The 19,173-nt window shown below is 40.4% G+C and overlaps 1 protein-coding gene across 11 annotated transcripts in view; it reads right to left on the bottom strand.

The window, feature by feature from the left end:
• The window catches only part of LOC104602732 (DENN (AEX-3) domain-containing protein), a 141,319-nt gene that overhangs the window by 34,983 nt on the left and 87,163 nt on the right, over window positions 1–19,173 (bottom strand). For 4 of the 11 annotated variants that reach the window (XR_016080453.1, XM_088894807.1, XM_019198668.2 and 1 more), the window contains 2 exons: window positions 9,358–9,438; window positions 1,795–1,929 (listed from right to left, as the gene is read on the bottom strand). The exons of 2 other annotated variants lie outside the window; for them this stretch is intronic. Coding sequence is in view for 6 of the 9 variants with exons in the window: in XM_088894807.1 (XP_088750933.1) it covers window positions 1,795–1,929; window positions 9,358–9,438 (216 nt within the window). In the remaining 3 variants the exon portion in view is untranslated. Of the gene's footprint in view, window positions 1–1,794; window positions 1,930–9,143; window positions 9,188–9,357; window positions 9,439–19,173 lie in introns of those variants that run through there. 5 more of the 11 variants (XR_002022971.2, XM_010266517.3, XM_088894804.1 and 2 more) reach the window with 3 other exon arrangements.

Raw genomic sequence — 19,173 nt, 5'->3', positions numbered from 1 at the left:
TGTACAGATACATTTATTCTAAATGATTAAAAGTACATTATTGTTTCATGTTGATATTAGTATGTTTCTGTGAATTTACCCCTTAAACTGGACACTGTGTGTTTGGTTGAAACACTGACCCTGGACCATTTTTCAGTTATGTCCTAGACCTTGGAGATTGATGGGCAAAACTAGAAAGTTACACATAACCCCTAGACTTGATTATGGTACTACATTAGGTGTCGGATTGGATTGTCTTTGATATGCCAATTAGTGAGATCCTTTGTGGGTCAAAACCAGGGTATGTTGGGACAGTCTAAGAATTCACTTACGTGGGTGATCATAGTGATAGGATCGGCCCCTTTGTCGGACAAAGTGAATGATCGGGTTTTTCACTCTCTCTTATGGAAACCTAAACTGTCGGCAGTGCATTTCAACTGTGTTTGAGATTTGGTTTTGCAAAATATATTTTTATGATATATATATATATATATATATATATATATATATATATCATGTTTTATGAAAAGTGTTTGCAAAAAGGTTTTAATTTTCAGGTTCCATCCGAGCAGAGAGTGTGACACTGCACCTTGTAGCCAAGGGAGAGTCCTTCCCTGTCGGGTAGTGTTTGATAATTATGGGCTGAGAGGTTAAGTGTAAGAGACCATTAATGGCTGATTACCTGATGGGCTTTATTTTACTTAAGTCCATTATCCTTGGGTCTTCATAGTATGGTTGGATTCAATGATCATTTAAGTGTAAATGTTGGGCCCATTTTGAGCCCATAGTGATGTGCTAAGGGGTTCACTGCGTTTAGTAGTGGATTCGGCCAGGCCGAACCCATGTGGGCTTATGTGAGGTCATTGTGGGGTTCCACGCCAAACAAATCAAACCTAAATTGGCCAAGCAACACTCTTGGGTCGTGAGCCATATAGTTGATGTGCCTAAGGCCCATAATTAATATGATTAATTAAGATGCCACATGATAGCTTAAGTTGTCATGTGACATGGGGCGAATCTGGGTTTGGAAATGGGTATGGAGCACCCATCCTCTTAAGAGGATAAAACTTGTCTCTCAATAGAGTCCAAATCCAAATAAAGATTTGGATAATCTCCTAATTTGATTAGGAGAAGTGCTCCATAAAGAGATAAAAGAAGAAGAGGGCGAACTGGTCTAGAACACCTGTCAATTTCTGCTCTCTCTCTTCTTCTTTTGTCTCCCAAGAAACTCTAGTTCGATTACAGTTTTTGGGACTGATAGAGATTAGTTCTCTCTGATTAAGAAAAAATCAGAGAATTTTTCGTGCTCACCTGCCCAGTTTGATCCAAGCAGTTGGATTGCGGTTTTGCTGAACCAACTTCAAGATCAAGCTGCACTATCTTCAGTGGAAGCTAGTTTTAGGAATGGATTTGGGCATGAACTTCCACCTTGGGATCTACACTTGTGGTATCCGTATCAGGTATACATCTCCTCTTTGTTTGGTTTCAAATCTGGTCTAGTTCAGTGCAAGACCGATCCTAGAAAAATGCAGTTTTTCAAAACTTAGGGAATACAATTCTCGAAAGGACCTGGAATTTTTGAAATTTCACCCAGCCATCTGGCATGGTTCGACCATCCATATGATGGATTCTAAACCTTCCATCATGGAGAAGAGAGAGTTATTATTCAGTCTCTCAAACTTGAGATTTTATATTATTAAGAGAACAAGAAAGCCCTCATATGGGCACCCAAATACAAAAGAACAAAAAGAGAAGAATACCCTTGCACCCAAAAATTCAGCACATTATAAATATTTATATAAAGAAGAGTCTGACCTGCACTTCATTGCACTTATATACAGGGTGTTTTTTAGCAATAACGTTTTCACATGATAATCTCGCATGGATTGGTCCTAGTTCAGCAATGAGTTCTTTACGACGTGGAAGTGGGGGCAAGTAGCACATCTTTACCTGCATGGTTAAATGAAAATGATAGGAAAGTAAGAAATTTCCAAATTAGAATAAGAGATCAATAACATCGTCAAATGCATTTTTTAAGCCTTTTCCATGCTTGTGGAAAGATTAGCTCATGCACTTTGCATGTACTGTTATTAATAACCCTATCCTCAATAGAAAGTCATTAGATATCTTTCCATGCTTGTGGAAAGATGGAAAGATATTCTCATTAAAGAATAACTTTCTCAATCAAAGAATTTCCATTTAAGTTTCAAACAACCATCTCAATCAAAATCAATATCACTGCAAAAATTGTCTAAGTTCCAATACATAAAATAATACAAAAGAGGTAGTTATCCATGCTGTATACAGTGGTCTAGATTATTATATAAATGGTTGTCATGATTTTTGTTGAGTGTTGTTTTATTGTTAAAAGCTGGCTTATTGTTAGCTAGGGTGTTTATGTCATTGTACTCAAGCTATTAAGGAGGTGCCTGATTAGGGCTAAATCTGTAATGTATCTTCATCATATAAATGCCATTTACTAGGGTTTGTGTGAACCAGTTTAGACACACCCTATTTCCATCATTCTCTCTTCTTCCTCCTTCATCTTCATGCTCTTTTCTCTCAACATTTTATTGTTTTAATAAGATGGCAACTCAAATATCACAAGTTGGTACCAAATCCAGGTTGGATCATCACCTGTTTTGATTATTAAATAGTCTTCTTATCATTCGATTAGTTGCATTTCTTGGTGTTTTCCTTTTTACTTTCCTTATCTTCTTTTTTGTTTATAGATTATCTCCTTTGTTTATTAATAAGGTTTTGTGTGCCAGTCCGGCCCAGGCACTGGTGATGGCGATCAAGATCAGATCCATGGGTTGTGGGCTGCTTAGTGAAATGGGTCTCTGAGTTGTTAGGTCCATTAGAAGATCCATTGCTGGAGTCAAAGTTGTCATTAATATCATATTTATGTCTAGTTTAGTAGTTTGACAATGCATTTAATAGTCTTATGTCTTATAAGTTGTTGGAGACATAGTAAGTTGTGACTGCATTAATAGGTGAGCTCCTATTTAAGTATTATTATTGTTGTTAACGAAATCTTACAGTCCAGCACTTGATTTATTGGACTGTCATTTCTAGTTTCTACAATTGTTGTTTTCAACTTTGCATCTCCTGTTGCCCAACTATGCTTTCTTGTGGGTGACATTTCTCTCTCAGTTTCTGCATCCGAATTCAGAAATTGCCTGGTTTTAACATTAAAGACCTGCTGCAACTCTATTTCACCTTCTGAACCATTGATGGTTCTTTGGAGAATCTATGATTATACCAAATTCAGGCTCTGGGATTGAAGCAATTACAGGTGCAGGTTCTATCCACACAGAACACTGCATCAGGTTTGGTACTAGAGCCTACATTTCTGCCAAATAACCTCTTCACCAGCCAATAGTCAAGTGCATGATGAACCAGAGAGGCAGAAGTTGAGGCAAGCAAGGCCTACCAAATCAAGTTGAAATGCTGGAGGATCAACTAAGAATTTTAATTCAGCAGATGAGTTGAATGGCTAATCATGTGGATTCTCATTATAAGGAAGAAGATGAAAATTCTGATGGAAGTGAATCCAGCTATGCTCCACCTCCTCTTCCCCAAAATCATCAAACCATGGGTTTCAAGGTTCAGCTTGAAATCCCAGAATATCATGGCAGCCACCAGGGAGATGATTTCATGAATTGGTTGGATGCTGTGGAGAGAATATTTGATTTACCAATAAGTTCCTGAAGAGAAGGTAAAAGTCGTGGCCATGAAGCTGAAAGATGATGCTTCAGCTTGATGGGAATAGACCAAGGCTACAAGAGAAGGATGGGGAAAATCTAAGGTGAGAACTTGGGAAAAGATTAAGAGTTTGACGTTTCTCCTCATTGATTATGTGCAAACCTTGTTCAGAAACCTTCAAAGGTTACAACAAGGTAATTGATCTGTTGAAGAGTTTAGGCAATTAGTTGCTTGTAATAATCTAGCTGAAACTGAGGATCAGCTAGTTGCGAGGTTTGTTGTATATCCAATCTACACTTTGGGAGAGGCCTGTAGACAGGCTAACCTTATTGAAGTCAGGTTAAGACAAGGGGTAGTAGGTGTTGGTCCATCTTTTAAATGATTGGAAGGTATTGGTTCATCTTCAAACAAAACAAAAGTGTGAAAAACTATAACCAAAAGCCCAAAACAACAACAAAGAAGATCCCAACAAATCATGACAATTATGTCCATGGGGATGGGAGAGCGAAGACCTTAAATTGCAAGGTTAGCAAGGTGCTTCAAATGTAATTAATGGGGCCATATTTCATCTGATTGTAGAAAGAATAATCTAAATACATATGACCATGAAGATGAAGATAAGCCAGAAGCTGATGATGAGGCTAATACTCTCAAAGTTCAGCCAATGAGGAAGAAGGGGGAGAAGATGATAATTATGAAGATGGGCAAGAAACCCTTACCTTGCAGAAGATTCTCCTTTCTCCAAGGGCTACACCAGTTGAGGGCTTCACAACAACATTTTCTACTCCACCTGTACCATTAATGGAAAGGTGTGTGGAGTAGTTATTGATGGTGGCAGCTGCAAGAATGTAGTCTCAAAGAAGGTAGCAGACATGCTTCAACTAAAGACAGAAGCATCCCCATCCTTACAAGCTGTCTTGGTTCAAAAAAGGCAATGAGGTAACTGTTTCCTCTAAATGTCTTGTTTCATTTACTATGGGAAAGAATTACAAAGACAGTGTATGGTGTGATGTGGTTCATGGCACGGATGCTTACCACTTGATATTAGGTTGACCATGGCTATTTGATTGCAAGTTCCTTCATGATGACTATCTAAACATATACACTTTTTCACAAAGATAACTATAATGTTTGTTTAAGACCTATGAAGAAAAGGGTGTGTGCCAAATCTTTTAAGACAGTAAATATAGCCCTCATGACCCATGCTGAATTTCTAGAAGACACCAAAGAGGATGACATGTTTTTCTTACTACATGGAAAGAAGGACCAAGCTATGTTCTCACCATTTAGCCCATTGAAACACTTGCTAGAAGAATATAAGGAGTTGTTTCCTGATGAACTACCACCAGGACTATCTTCTATGAGGAATGCATAGCACCGTATTTATTTGGTACCAGACTCCAGCCTCCCAAACAAGGCTGCATATCATGAGCTATGAGTGCTAAAGAACACGAGGAGTGGTTAGTTGGGGCTAAAATCTTTTCAAAATTGACCACCTAAGTGGTTATCACCAGATTCGAATCAGACTTGCTGATGAAAGGAAAACAACTTTCAAAACTCGTGAAAGGCTGTATGAATGGCTGGTTATGCCCTTTGGACTCTCTAATGCACCTAGCTCATTTGTTCGAGTTATGAATCAGGTGCTATGTTTATATTTTGGGAAGTTTGTTGTGGTTTATTTTGATGCATATTGGTTTACAGTCCAGAATTAGCTGTCCATGAGCAATACCTCAGAACTATCTTTGATACACTTGGAAAAGGAGCAGCTATATGCTAATCCAAAGAACTGCTCTTTTGCTACTACAGAAGTGATACTATTGGGGTATATTGTAAGTGTTGATGGAATTTGTGTTGATGATGAGAAGGCTAAAGCTATTCAAGAATGGTCCACTCCATTTAGTGTACATGATTTACAAAGTTTCCTTGGATTGGCATCATTTTATTGTTGATTCATTAGAAATTTTGACACTCTTTCAGCTCCACTAGTAGATTGTTTTAAACAGAAGAATTTGACATGGAATCAAGCAACACAAAAAAAGTTTTGAAGACATCAAAAGAAGCTGACTGAAGCACCGGTTCTTGCACTACCAGATTTTGAGAAGATCTTTCAAGTTGACTGTGATGCATCCCATGTGGGTGCTAGATCTGTATTAAGTCAGGAAGGTAGAGCAATAGCATTTTATAGTGAAAAGTTAAATGCTGCCAAGCTGAGGTATGCCACATATGGTATAGAGTTCTACTCTATTGTGCAAGCCCAGGCATTAGTGACATTGTTTGATACAACATGAATTCATTCTCTATTCAGACCATGAGGCCTTAAAGCATCTTAATAGTCAACAAAAGCTAAGCCAGCAATATGCCAAATGGGTTGCTTTCTTGCAAGAGTTTACCTTTAGCCCTAAACACAAGGTAATGCATTCAATAGAAGAATTGACTTGCTCACTTCTATGAGGGATAAAATAATTGGTTTTAACATTTCACAAAACTAATATGTAGATGATAAAGATTTTGGATAGATTTGAAGAATGGATGGCATCACGGCTATTATGAATTTCATGACAAGTTCTGTTTCATGGTAACAGGATGTGCATATCAGATGCATCCTTGAGAAAGTTACTTTTATCAGAAACAGATGCATGGTCTCTAGCTGGTTATGAAGGGCAAGACAAGACCATTGGCTTGCTGGTGGATCACTAGTATTGGGCAAGAATGTAAAGAGATGTGGCAAACTTCATCAAACAAACAATGAGATATCCAAAAACTTCATCAAACAATGTGCCACACGTCAAACGGCTAAAGGCTAGCAACAGAATATTGGACTTTACATGCCTTCACCAGTCCCTGAAGCTCCTTGTGAAGACATTAGTATGGCCTTTGTACTTGGATTGCCACGTGCACAAAGGAGACATGATTCAGTCTTCGTTGTTGTGCACAAGGTTTAAAATGTCAGTGTTGGTGGAAATATTGTCCAAATACAGGAAACATGTCAAAAATGATGGAAACAACATATGGAAATATTGTAAAAATAGATATGGTGGAAACATTGTGAAATGTATCAAAGTATAGAATGTTATTTATGTAATGATAAGATGCATAGCTAGACCATTTAAAATAATATCTTGTTCCAAACCATCAAAACTACATGATAGAGTGAATTCAATCAAAATTTAAACTCGTAGAAAGAAGCAAATGATTCTAAGAGATCAACCAAATAATTTATTATACAATAAATAATAAGATATAACTTTATGTTTAAAAAGAATTTCAAGCTGACTCAAAGTGGTAATCATGCCCATTAGGTGGGCAATAACATTGCTACTCCACATATCTAAAATATTATTTCCAACTTATGTTATAAAACTATTTCTTGTGGTCCACACAAAACTAGTGGCTTTCATTGAGGAATATGTCAATTCTAGTAATATTTCATGTTGGTATCATGGAAATGGAAATATGTTGTGGAAATATTAGGAAATCTATGGGCAATTTAAACCATGGTGGACCTTTGTGAAGATGTCAGCAACTTGCATGTTAGAGGAAACATGAGGGAGAGAGATAGAGTTTGCAAGAAACAGGTCACGGAAAAAGTGGCAGTCCACCTCAATATGCTTTGTCCTTTCATGAAAGGCAGGATTAGAGGCAATCTTAATAGCACTAGTATTATCCGCATACAAAGGAATGGGCGTAGGAGAGGAATGACCCAACTCCTGAAATAAAGACTGAAACCAAACAACTTCACTACAAACAAATGACATTGCCCTGTACTATGCTTCCGTAGAGGACTTGGAAACAGTTTGTTGTTTCTTGCATTTCCATGAAATTAGAGTCACCCATGAAGACACACCACCCGGTAGTGGAGCGGCGTGTGTCATGGCATCCAATCCAATCTGCATCAGCATAGGCCTTCAGTTGGAGAGAAGAAGATGAAAAGAAGAAAAGGCCCTGTGATAAAGAGCCTCGAATATAACGAATGATTCGATGCACCGCAGTCAAATGAGGTTGGCGAGGTGCAGAGACAAACTGACTAACAACTTGAACTGCATGTGAGATGTCAGGACGAGTCATGGTCAGATAGATGAGAGACACTACAAGTTGTTGATAGAGGGAAGCATCAGGAAGTAGGGAGCCTTCTGATTTGGATAATTTGACATTCAGATCCAAGGGAGTATCAACATGTTTATCATCAGTGAGGTTGGCCAACTTAACAAGATTAGAGGCATACTTGTGTTGGCCAACAAAATAACCTCGGGAGCTCCGTTGAACATCAAGTCCCAAGAAATGGTTAAGAGGGCCGAGATCCTTCATGTGAAAGGAACTGTGGATAAGAGACTTGAGGTCCTAGATTCCTTCTATATCATCTCTAGTCAACAATATGTCATCCACATATAGTAAGAGAATGGTAAGGCCCTGGGGTCTTTTCCGGACAAAGAGAGAGTAGTCCGATGCACTTTAGCTATATTCGGCTTGCACGACAACATCTCTGAATTTTTCAAACCAAGCTTGAGGGGCTTTCTTGAGCCCATAGAGGGACTTCTTTAGCCGACAGACGAGGGAGGGATCGCTACAGTACCCTGGAGGAGGTTTCATATATACCGTTTCTTTTAGATGCCTATGTAAAAAGGCATTTTTCACATCCAATTGAAAGATCGTCCAACAATGAGCAGCAGAGAGGGCTAAAAGAACACGGACTGTAGTAATCTTGGCCACTGGAGCAAAAGTCTCTTCGTAGTCAATGCCATACTCTTGCATATATCATTGTGCCATAAGCCTAGCTTTGTAACGATCCAGAGTCCCATCAAGTTTTAGCTTGATGGAATAGACCCATTTGCTCTCAATAATAAAGCCATCTGAAGGTGCTGGGACAAGGTCCCATGTGTCATTCTCATGCAAGGCTTGAATCCATAGCTTCTTGCCACTGAGGGCTGCTACTAGCCTGCTTGTAAGAACGAGGAATATCTGTAGAGGTCAAAACAGAAGAGAAGGAGCTATGGTTTGAAGGAAAACCATAGCGGTCAGGTGGTCTAGAGAGACGAGTAGAATGGCATAAAGGTACAGGAGGAATAATTAAGGAATCTAAAACTGAGGCATCACTTATAGGGTTGCCTGTGATGGGTGAGGGATCCGGACCAGGAGGAAGAGGGGTCGTAGGCGTAGGAGCTAGACCACGAACCCACTTGCGAGTGAAGACTAGAATTCCTTCTCAGCAGTAGATGGAGTATCCTGTGGTTCAAAGTCATGCAAAACTAAAACAGAGGATGCATATAACTTGGCAATTCCTGAAAAAAAAAAAAAAAAAGATCTGCTCAAGAAAAATCACATTTCGAGAAATACGAATACAACATGTTGAGCGTAAGGTTTGCACATTCGCTTGGAAATGAATTCGAACCATGTTATGAAACAACCTAAAGGTTGGAAAAACTTCTGATTTGTGTTTGAGAAAGTATATCCAAGTGTACCCGGTACAATCATCAATGAATAGCACAAAATAAATGTATCCCATCTGAGAAACAACAGAAGAAGTCCAAACATCACTATGAATAATTTCAAAAGGCGAAGTAGCATGTTCAACTCGATGAGTGAATGGTATTTATGTCACAAATCCTAGACATAGTTTCTCTGACTCAAAACAGGACTCAATGTAGAAGAGCTCAAATAAGTAGAGGATGATACTAATGGAGATTTCTTAAACTCCAATGCAAACAAGCGGCCCATCCTACGCTCCTTCTCTTTCACCTTCCCAATGCACTGGTCCTGAATCAAACAACCATAAGAGGAAAAGGTTAGAACGTGACCTTCATCAACTAATTGACCAACTGAAATAAGGTTGGTCGTAAGTTTAGAAACAAGGAAAGTTTTAGCAAGGGACAAGGAATTTGAGGGGGGAAAGTTTGATACACAAATCATCACTCCTGTTAGAGCTAGCCAAATAAGGGTAGATTAGTCATTTTATTTCTGTTAAGTTATGTGTTTATGTGGCAGTTTTAATAGAGACTTCCTGTCCCATACTTAAGTGGGGGCAGTTTAGTCTTTGTACTACTAATTAGAGGCTAATCCATATTAGGGTCGACTGATAGGGTTGAGGCTATCATGTTCGACTGTTCTCTTCTTCTTCTTCTTCTTCTTCTGCTGCTGCTGCTGCTCTTCTCTTGGTTCGAACTAATGTAGCTACAGGACAAACATGGTATTAGAGCAGGATGTTGCTCACTAAATCTCCTCCCCTGCTCCTCTCTGTTCGTGACCTCATTTTTTTTCTTTCTTCTTTCTGGGCTGAAAATGGAGAACACAAAATCAACCTAGGTCTGAGAACACTTCAGTCCTTCTTCCTCTACGCAGAACTTGACTATTTTTCAAGAAAAAAAACAACTTTTTTTTGTGCTGTTGGTATTTCTGGGTTGAAAGCCTTCAAAATCTGCTTGGACTGATCAGAACCTAGAGAACTAGGTTGTTTGTAGCCTTGGTTCTTGGAAAAAGGTCCAAGAACAGGCTGTGTTTACAGTGGCCGAATGGTGTAAAGGTATGTTTGACCCTTTAATGTGGGTCTGTAGTTGTTTTGAAGCCTTTGTTGGTCACAAGTGACCTGAATTGAATGACAGGTTACTGCAGTGGCAGTAGTTGATGTTTTCTTTGGACTTGTAGTGCCCTCTGAAAAGGTCAGACAGATCTGTACCATGTGTGACAGCTATGGTTGTGTGGTGGTGCTTGTGATGCTCAATCTCTATTGAGCAGCTTCAAGAGGGCTTGTATGTGGTCAGTGAGTTGCTGAATTAATGTCAGTGTGATTCATGGTTTTGTGAAATCAGTAGTGGTGTGAACAAGAACAAAAGTTTGTGTACCTATCAATAATGTTTGGGGACGGCTGTAGTGTGGGACATCTGTGTGCTTGGGGACTGATTGATTGTGACTGGTTGTGAACAGTGGTGATTGATTGTGACTGGTTGTGAGTCTATCATCTGTGTTTGGGGACTGCTGTAGTGTTTGGAACATCAAACTCCTGACAGCAGTACTTAGTTGGTGACTGGGAATTCAGATTAGAAGTAGCATTGGAAGAACATCATGGCAGCAACTGGAGATGGTTGTAGTGATCAGAAACCTAGTGTGGTGATTCCCTCTGACTATCTGAGTGTGCAAATGACTTCAATTAAACTTAATGGTGAGAACTATGTACCATGGGCCAAGCCAGTGGAAGTTTTTCTCAAGGCAAAGAGGAAAGTGAAGCATGTGAAGGAAGATAAACCACCAGCTAACTCTTCAGGGCTTGATGACTAGGAATAGGAAGATGCCCAAATCATGACATGGTTATGGAATAGTATGGAACCCAAAATAAGTGCCAACTTTATGTTCTTAGATACAACTAAGGACATAATGGGAACATGCCAAGAAGCTTTATTCTGGGCAGGATAATACTACAAGGGTATATCAGCTCTATCAGGAGTATTTCGATCTACAACAAGGGAATAAAACCCTAGAAGAGTACTATGCCAGTATGAAGAACCTCAGAAATGAACTCAATGTCTATCATCCCCTCACTCCAGATGTTAAGGTTCAGCAACAACAGAGGGAACAACTAGATGTCACTAGGTTCTTAGTGGGGTTGAAATCAGAATATGAACCAGTTAGGGCCCAAATATTGGGAGGCTCTACTCTTCCTACACTTGAGGAAGTTTTTGCACGGCTCCGTAGGATTTCTTTGGGACCTACAGAGAATCCCACACAGTCTGACAGATCAGCATTTGTGATAGCCAGAGCAGGTGGACGTGGTACTAGAGGGGGAGGGCATGCCTCCCGAGGAGGTCGTGGTGGTTCCATATTTGGCCATGGTGGTGGTCGTGACTCAAGGGGAGGCCGTGGTAAAGGAAAAAGTAACTCTACAAGGAAGTGTACCCATTGTGGCAGGGACGGACATTCCGTTTCTGTTATGATCTCCATGGCCCTCCTTCTACATGGCCCAATCATGCAGTAGCTGGTGGGGTTGATGTCAATGATAACCAACAGGCAGATCTAACACCTTCCACATCTACATTTGTTTCCGGGAAGGTGATGGTGAGTGTCGTGATAAGTATGAGAAATTCCTCCATGCTACTTCACAGCATACTACAACCACCCTTGCCTACTCAGGTATAGATTGTCTGGCATCCAAACCCTCTCCCTGGATTATTAACTCTAGAGCCTCTGATCACATGACGGGACTCCAAGTGTGTTTTCTTCCCTCTCTGAAACTTCCACATCTCAAACTGTTACCCTTGCCAACGGTTCCTCTTCTCCCATCTGTGGTGTTTGTAATGTTGACACGACTTCTCTTTCTTTATCATCTGTTCTATGTCCCTAAGTTTCCATTCAATCTTATGTCTGTTAGTAAATTAACCAAGACTCTTAATTGCTCTATTACATTTTTCCCTTCCTTTTGTGTTTTTCAGGATCTCAAGACGGGGAAGAAGATTGGTGGGGGGCATGATGCTGGTGGATTGTATTACCTTGACGGTGGTGGATCGTCAGTTGCACTTCAGACTTCACTCACTCTACAGTGGCATTGTCAACTGGAACATCCATCTCTCAAGGCACTCAAGATACTGGTTCTGATTAAAATAGAGTCTTATAATGGGGTCCGATTAAAATAGAGTCTTACAATGGTTACAAGTATTTTGTCACTTTTATTGATGATTGTTCAAGGATGACATGGATTTATTTATTGTGAGGGAGACGGTCCTTACTGAAGAGATAAGCACAGAACATGTGGGCTCAGGTGATCAATGGGAAGATTTGTTTACAAAAGGCTTAAGCTCAGGGACAGTGAACTATATATGTAACAAGCTGGGATTATACGACATATATTCTCTAGCTTGAGGGGGAGTGTTAGAGAGAGCTGAATAAGGGTAGATTAGTCATTTTATTTCTGTTATGTGCTTATGTGGCAGTTTTAATAGAGACTTCCTGTCCCATACTTAAGTGGGGGTAGTTTAGTCTTTGTACTACTAATTAGAGGCTAATTCATATTAGGGTCAACTGATAGGGTTGAGGCTATCATGTTCGATTGTTCTCTTCTTCTTCTTCTTCTTCTGCTCTTCTCCTAGTTCGAACTACTGTAGCTATAGGACAAACAACTCCCAATAATGTCAAGTTTCTCACCATTAGCGGTGACAATATGTCCATGGTTGGTCTTAGATAGTTGTTTGAAGGTTTAGGATAGGCCCCAATCATATGATTTGTAGCACTGGAATCAATTATCCAAATGTGAGAGGGAGAAGAGCAATAACCAGAGAACTCACCAGATAGGCCGATAGCAGAAAAGGTAGATGAGATGGCAGAGGATACCAGTTGTTGTATCTCTTCCTTATTCATGGAAGTAGAGGATTCTCCCTTGGCAATAGGGGTATCGGACATTCATCCTTCAGATGCCTGAGAAGCTCATGGCTGATTCTTCTTCGTGGGTCCCTTAAGTGGATGAATTGGGCAATCTGGAATGATATGTCCATGTTGTTTGCAATATGTGTAGACATTCTTTTTTTTTTCGCAATGAGAGGCTATATGTCCATATCCTTCACATTCATAGCATTGAATTTTAGAAGGGTCTTTTCCATTAGATTTTTTATTCCCTCGTGCAAGAAAAACAGTATCAATCCCTGAATCAGGATGTTTCCCTTCTATGTTTGTAGCAGTTAGGAGTCTGATTTCTTCCCTCAACAACTCTCTCATCACATAGTCTAAGTCTAGAAGAGTTCTTCTACTCAAAATATATGACCTAATTATTCCATACTTAGGTCTCAACCTCATGAGAAACCGGTTAACTTTCCTATTTTCAAAATGTTTCTGCAAATACTTGACACATTCAACGGGATCAGAAGGTTCAATATGAACAAGTTCACATTTAGCCCAGAGATCAATAAAGCCTAAATAGTATTCTTGTATCTTTTTGTCCCCCTGACAATAGGCAAAAATTTTAGATTCAATCTAGTATTGCCGTGACATATTGGACTGATGATATACCTTTTTCAAATAGGCATACATCTCATAGGCAGTCTTCAGTCTTCTCATGGGAACACTAATGTGAGGCACAATGGAGCTCAAAATCCAGGAGACTAACTTTCCATTGTCTAGCTTCCATTGTGTATAGGCTTTACTATCAGTCTCAGCCCCATCAGTTTTACATATAGTCCCAATCAAGTATCCTTCAAGATCCTTTCCCTCAACATAGAAATCTAAAAGGAACTTCCACATATTGTAGTTAGTTCCATCAAATTTTATAGGGAGAAAGTCAACCTTTTCAGCCATCATGAATGAGTTAAAAAAAAAACCCAGAATAGCAACATTGATGTTGGTAATGCACTCAAATCAGCAATGAACAAGGCAGAAAATTACTTGAGCCGAACACAGTATTCCTCAAAAAAAGTAAAATGAGGGCTATAGCATGAAATGCAGACAAATCCAAGGAAACTTCAGCAAGAACCTTTATAGAAGAATAAAAAATCCTCCAATTAACACCATAGAATTAAGGCAGCACAAACTAGGGTTCCAAGGACTGATAACCAAGAGAAGAAATACCCTAGGGCAACACAAAACTAGGGTTCCAAGGATTGATAACAGTCGATTATGACAATAGTATGATGCATCAACCTGAAATGAGAAGTTTTCTGGATCAGCTGGAAGAGAGAACCTGATGTCTGTTGAAGTTCCCAAGTCAAAACATGAGAAAACCAAAGAAGACAGGTTCGAAACTGTTCGAGTTCACAGAACAGGGGTATTTTGGTCATTTGGGTGCATCTGTGTGAAAGTGAAAGGTCTGTTTTATTCATGTCTAAGTTGTGTGTCCCAACACTTATGAGGGGCAATATTGACTTTCTTGTAACCAAGCTTATGTGAGATAAACGCAAGTGGGTCGACTAGAGAGGACAGATTTTCCTCATCTAGCCGAACCCTTCTCCTCCTTCTCTTCTTCTTCCTTCTCCTCTTCTTCTCTTCTTTAACCTAGAATCCAATAGGGATTTTACATGGTATCAGAGCAATAAAACCTAGTTCTCTTTTCCTCTTTTTTCTTTTTTTCCTCACTATTTTTCTTCTTCCTGGGTTAGCCGCCAACCAGTCCAGCCTTCTTCGATTTTCTTCTAGCCTGAGTTGCAGCTTGTCAAGAGGCCAAAAAGGAGTGGTCGTTTTGTGGTTTTGGAGGTGAGTATGCCTCCAGTTACTGTGGTGGTGGTCGTTGAGGTGGTGTACTAGAAGCCCTCCATTCTGTGATACGAAGAGGGCTGTTTGTGGACAGGTATGAACAGTTCTGTTTTTCGCCCAAGTAGTGGACTGTAGATGCTGTCTTTTAGTTCAAAAAAAAAAAAAATTTTTGTGGAGGTATGAAGTGACTAGTATGCAGAGGTGTGGTGTTCTCCTCTGTTTATACCCCGTATGTGTGCTGAAAGTAGGGATTTTTGGCTGCTGAAGTTCACGACAGCAGTGGTGTGGTGATGGTGTACTGTGTTGAATGGTGTGTGGATGTTTCAGAATATTTGAAAGTAAACCCTTGTGTTGTGTAGTGGTGTTCATACTTTCTTGTGAGGAGAGCAGATTTAGTTGAAAATGTCATCAACCGGAGATGGTAGTGACAACAAAACTGGAGTTATGATCTCTCCAAATTATCTGAATGTTCAAATGACATCCATTAAGCTGAATGGTGAGAACTATGTGCCTTGGGCCAAGTCGGTGGAGGTGTTCTTGAAGGCCAAGAAGAAAGTGAAGCATGTGAGAGAGGAAAAACCTTCCTCTGACTCTCTAGAGTTTAGTGACTGGGAGCAGGAGGATGCTCAAATTATGACATGGTTGTGGAATAGCATGGAACCAAAAATCAGTATGAACATTATGTTCCTAAATACAGCTAAAGAGATCTGGGATCATGCTACGGGCAAGACAATACAACTAGGGTGTATCAGTTGTACCAAGAGTACTTCAATCTGAAGCAAGGCAGCCAGAGCTTGGTAGAATACTATGCAAGTTTGAGGAACATCAGAAATGAGCTTAATGTGTATCATCCCCTGACACCAGATGTTCAGGTTCAGCAACAACAACGTGAGCAACTTGATGTGACAAGATTTCTGGTAGGTTTGAAGGCTGAATATGAACCTGTCCATGCACAAATACTGGGGGGGTCGCCATTCCCTCACTTGAAGAAGTGTTTGCCCATCTTAGGAGGACATCTATTTTGTCTACAGAGCATTCTTCTCTCTCAAAAAGATCTGGTTTGGTGGTAGCTAGAGGTGGAGGCCGTGGAAATAGAGGTGGTGGTAGTGGTGGCCGTGGACTTCCAGGAAACCGAGGTGGTCCCACGTTTAACCAGGCTGGTGGCCGGAGTGGAGGTCGAAACTCAGGGGGAGGTCGTGGTAAAGGAAGAAGTAATGCTCCTAGGAAGTGTACTTACTGTGGATTAGAGGGGCACACTGTTAATTTTTGCTATGATTTACATGGTCCACCCAACACTTGGGCTAACCATGCTATGACTAGGGGTAGTGGTACAGTTAGTGAAAATCCGCAAACGGATCAGATTCCCTCAACATCTACTGGTGCTTCTGGGAAGGAGATGGTGAGTGTACCTCGTGTAGTATATGAGCAGTTATGGCTTGCTTGGCCCATTCAGGTATGGCTTGCTTGGCTTCCAAGCCTTCACACTGGATCATTGATTCCGGAGCCTCGGACCATATGTTTGGGACTCCAAATGTATTCTCTTCTCTTTCTCGGTCCTCCACATCTCAAACAGTTACTCTTGCTAATGGTTCTACATCTCCCATTAGTGGTGTTGGTGATGTTGATCTCTCCTCCTTGTCTTTATCATCCGTTTTATATGTTCCTAAGTTCCCTTTTAATCTTATGTCTGTTAGTAGATTAACCAAGTCACTTAATTGTTCCATAACCTTTTATCCCTCTTCTTGTGTGTTTCAGGATCTCAAGATGGGGATGAAGATTGGTGGAGGGCATGAAGCAGGTGGGTTGTATTACCTTGATGGTGGTGGCTCTCCCGTTGCCTTTCAGTCGTCACTTACTCCACTACAATGGCACTACAGACTTGGTCATCCTTCTCTCAAAACTTTGAAGTTGTTGGTTCCTTCTTTGAGTCATCTTTCATCATTGGATTGTGAATCGTGTTAGCTCGGGAAACATCACAGAGTCTCTTTCAATCCAAGAGTTGATAGTCATGTTTTGAGTCCTTTTTCTTTAGTTCATTCTAATGTTTGGGGTCCAATCAAAGTGATGTCATGCAATGGCTATAAGTATTTTGTATTTTTTGTTGATGACTTTTCAAGAATGACATGGACTTATCTTATGAAAGATTGTAGTGAATTGTTCTCCATTTTTCAAAAATTTTATGCTGAAATACGTACACAGTTTGGTGTTCATATTAAAATTCTTCGCTCCGATAATGCAAAAGAGTACATACCAACACCATTTCAACAATACTTAGAGCATCATGGGATAATTCATCAAACCTCGTGTTCCTACACCCCACAACAGAATGGTTTAGCTGAACGAAAAAATCGACATCTCCTTGAAACTGTTCGGTCTATGATGCTTAATATGAATGTCCCAAAGCGTTTTTGGAGTGATGCTGTCCTCACATCATGTTTTCTCATCAATCGGATGCCCATGTCCATCCTTGGAAGTCAATGCCCCTTCTCCGTGTTGTTCCCCACCTTGTCTCTGTTTCCTCTTACTCCGAGAGTCTTTGGGTGTGTCTGCTTTGTTCAAACTTTGGGTCCTGGTTTAGACAAGTTAGATGCACGAGCTACGAAGTGCATCTTCCTCGGATACTCCAGGACACAGAAAGGGCATAAGTGCTATAACCCTTACTCTCATAAGTCATTTGTTTGTTCCGATGTCACCTTCTTTGAATCGGTTCCTTTTTTCTCAGATATTGTGGTTCCTTCTCCTTCCCTTGTAGTTCCTCTTCCTATCCCTGTTGAGGATCCTCTTCCCATGGTCCCCATTCGAGTTGCAATCCCCCCTATAATTCCTCCTCCCGTGCCAGTTACTATTGAGAGGCCACCAATCAGACAAGTGTATAATCACAGACAAGCACCGGCCTCTCCTCCACTTCAGCCCTCGTCGACAGATCCTGTGGTTGCTCCTCCTCCCTCGAACCTTGATCTTCCTATTGCCCTGCGGAAAGGTAAACGCACTTGTACTTCTCATCCTATTTCACACTATGTTTCAGTTTCTCACCTTTCTGCTTCTCATCGCCACTTAATATCCTTGCTCTCATCTGTTTCCATCCCCAAGACTATCCAGGAAGCCCTTACCTCCCCAGAGTGGTGGCAAGCAATGGAAGAGGAACTATCTGCTCTACAACACAACCAAATGTGGGACCTCACTGCTCTTCCTCCTGGTAAGCATGTTGTTGGGTGTAAGTGGATCTACATAGTGAAGTATCTTCCCGATGGCAATGTGGAACGATTGAAAGCCAGGTTAGTGGCCAAGGGCTACTCTTAGTTGTATGGTGTGGACTATATGGAGACATTTTCTCCTGTGGCTAAAATTGGTTCAGTTTTGGTATTGATTTCATTAGCTACTATGTATGACTGGCCTCTTTTGCAACTAGACATTAAAAATGCCTTCCTACATGGTGATCTCATTGAGGAGGTGTATATGGAGCAACCACCAGAGTTTGATGCTCAGGGGGAGGATGGTAAGGTTTGTAGACTCAAAAAGGCAATTTATGGACTGAAGCAATCTCCATAGGCATGGTTTGGTAGGTTCAATGAAGTAGTGAAAATCTTTGGGATGAAACAGTGTCAGGTAGACCATTCTGTGTTTAGCCATGACTCAAAAGATGGGAAGATCTTGCTAGTTGTGTATGTGGATGATATTGTCATAACTGGGAGTGATAGTAATGGGATTGACAGGTTGAAGAAATTTCTACAAGACCACTTCAATACGAAAGATTTGGGTAAGCTGAAGTATTTCCTGGGAATAGAAGTTGCAAGGTCAAGACATGGAATTAATTTATGTCAAAGAAAATATGTTCTTAACCTACTTGAAGAAATAGGATTGTTAGGTGCTAAACCAGCAGACTCCTATGGAACTGAATGTCAAGTTGAGTGTTGATGCAGGTGAGGAATTAAATGACCCTGGAAGTTACAGGAGGTTGGTGGGAAAGCTGAATTATCTGACTATTACCCGACCGGATATATCATTTGTTGTGAGTATGGTGAGTCAATTTATGCAACATCCTCGGATTCCTCATTGGGAAGCAGTTCTAAGGATTGTTAAGTACCTGAAGGGTGCTCCAGGCCGTGGTTTGCTATATAAAAGTGGAGGGCCCCTTGAGATAGTAGGGTATATAGATGCTGATTGGGATGGTTCTGTATCAGACAGGAGATCAACTACAGGGTATTGTACCTTCCTTGGTGGCAATCTTGTAACTTGGAAGAGCAAAAAACAAACTGTGGTGGCAAGGAGTAGTGCAGAAGCTGATTACAGAGTTGTGGCTCATACCACATGTGACCTAGTATATTTGAA

The sequence above is a fragment of the Nelumbo nucifera genome, chromosome 1, assembly GCF_055504915.1.
Source record: "Nelumbo nucifera cultivar China Antique chromosome 1, China Antique-T2T, whole genome shotgun sequence".
NCBI classification, from domain to species: Eukaryota; Viridiplantae; Streptophyta; class Magnoliopsida; order Proteales; family Nelumbonaceae; genus Nelumbo; species Nelumbo nucifera.
The sequence above is the reverse complement of the archived record's forward strand: the minus strand, read 5'-3'. Positions and strand labels throughout refer to the sequence as shown.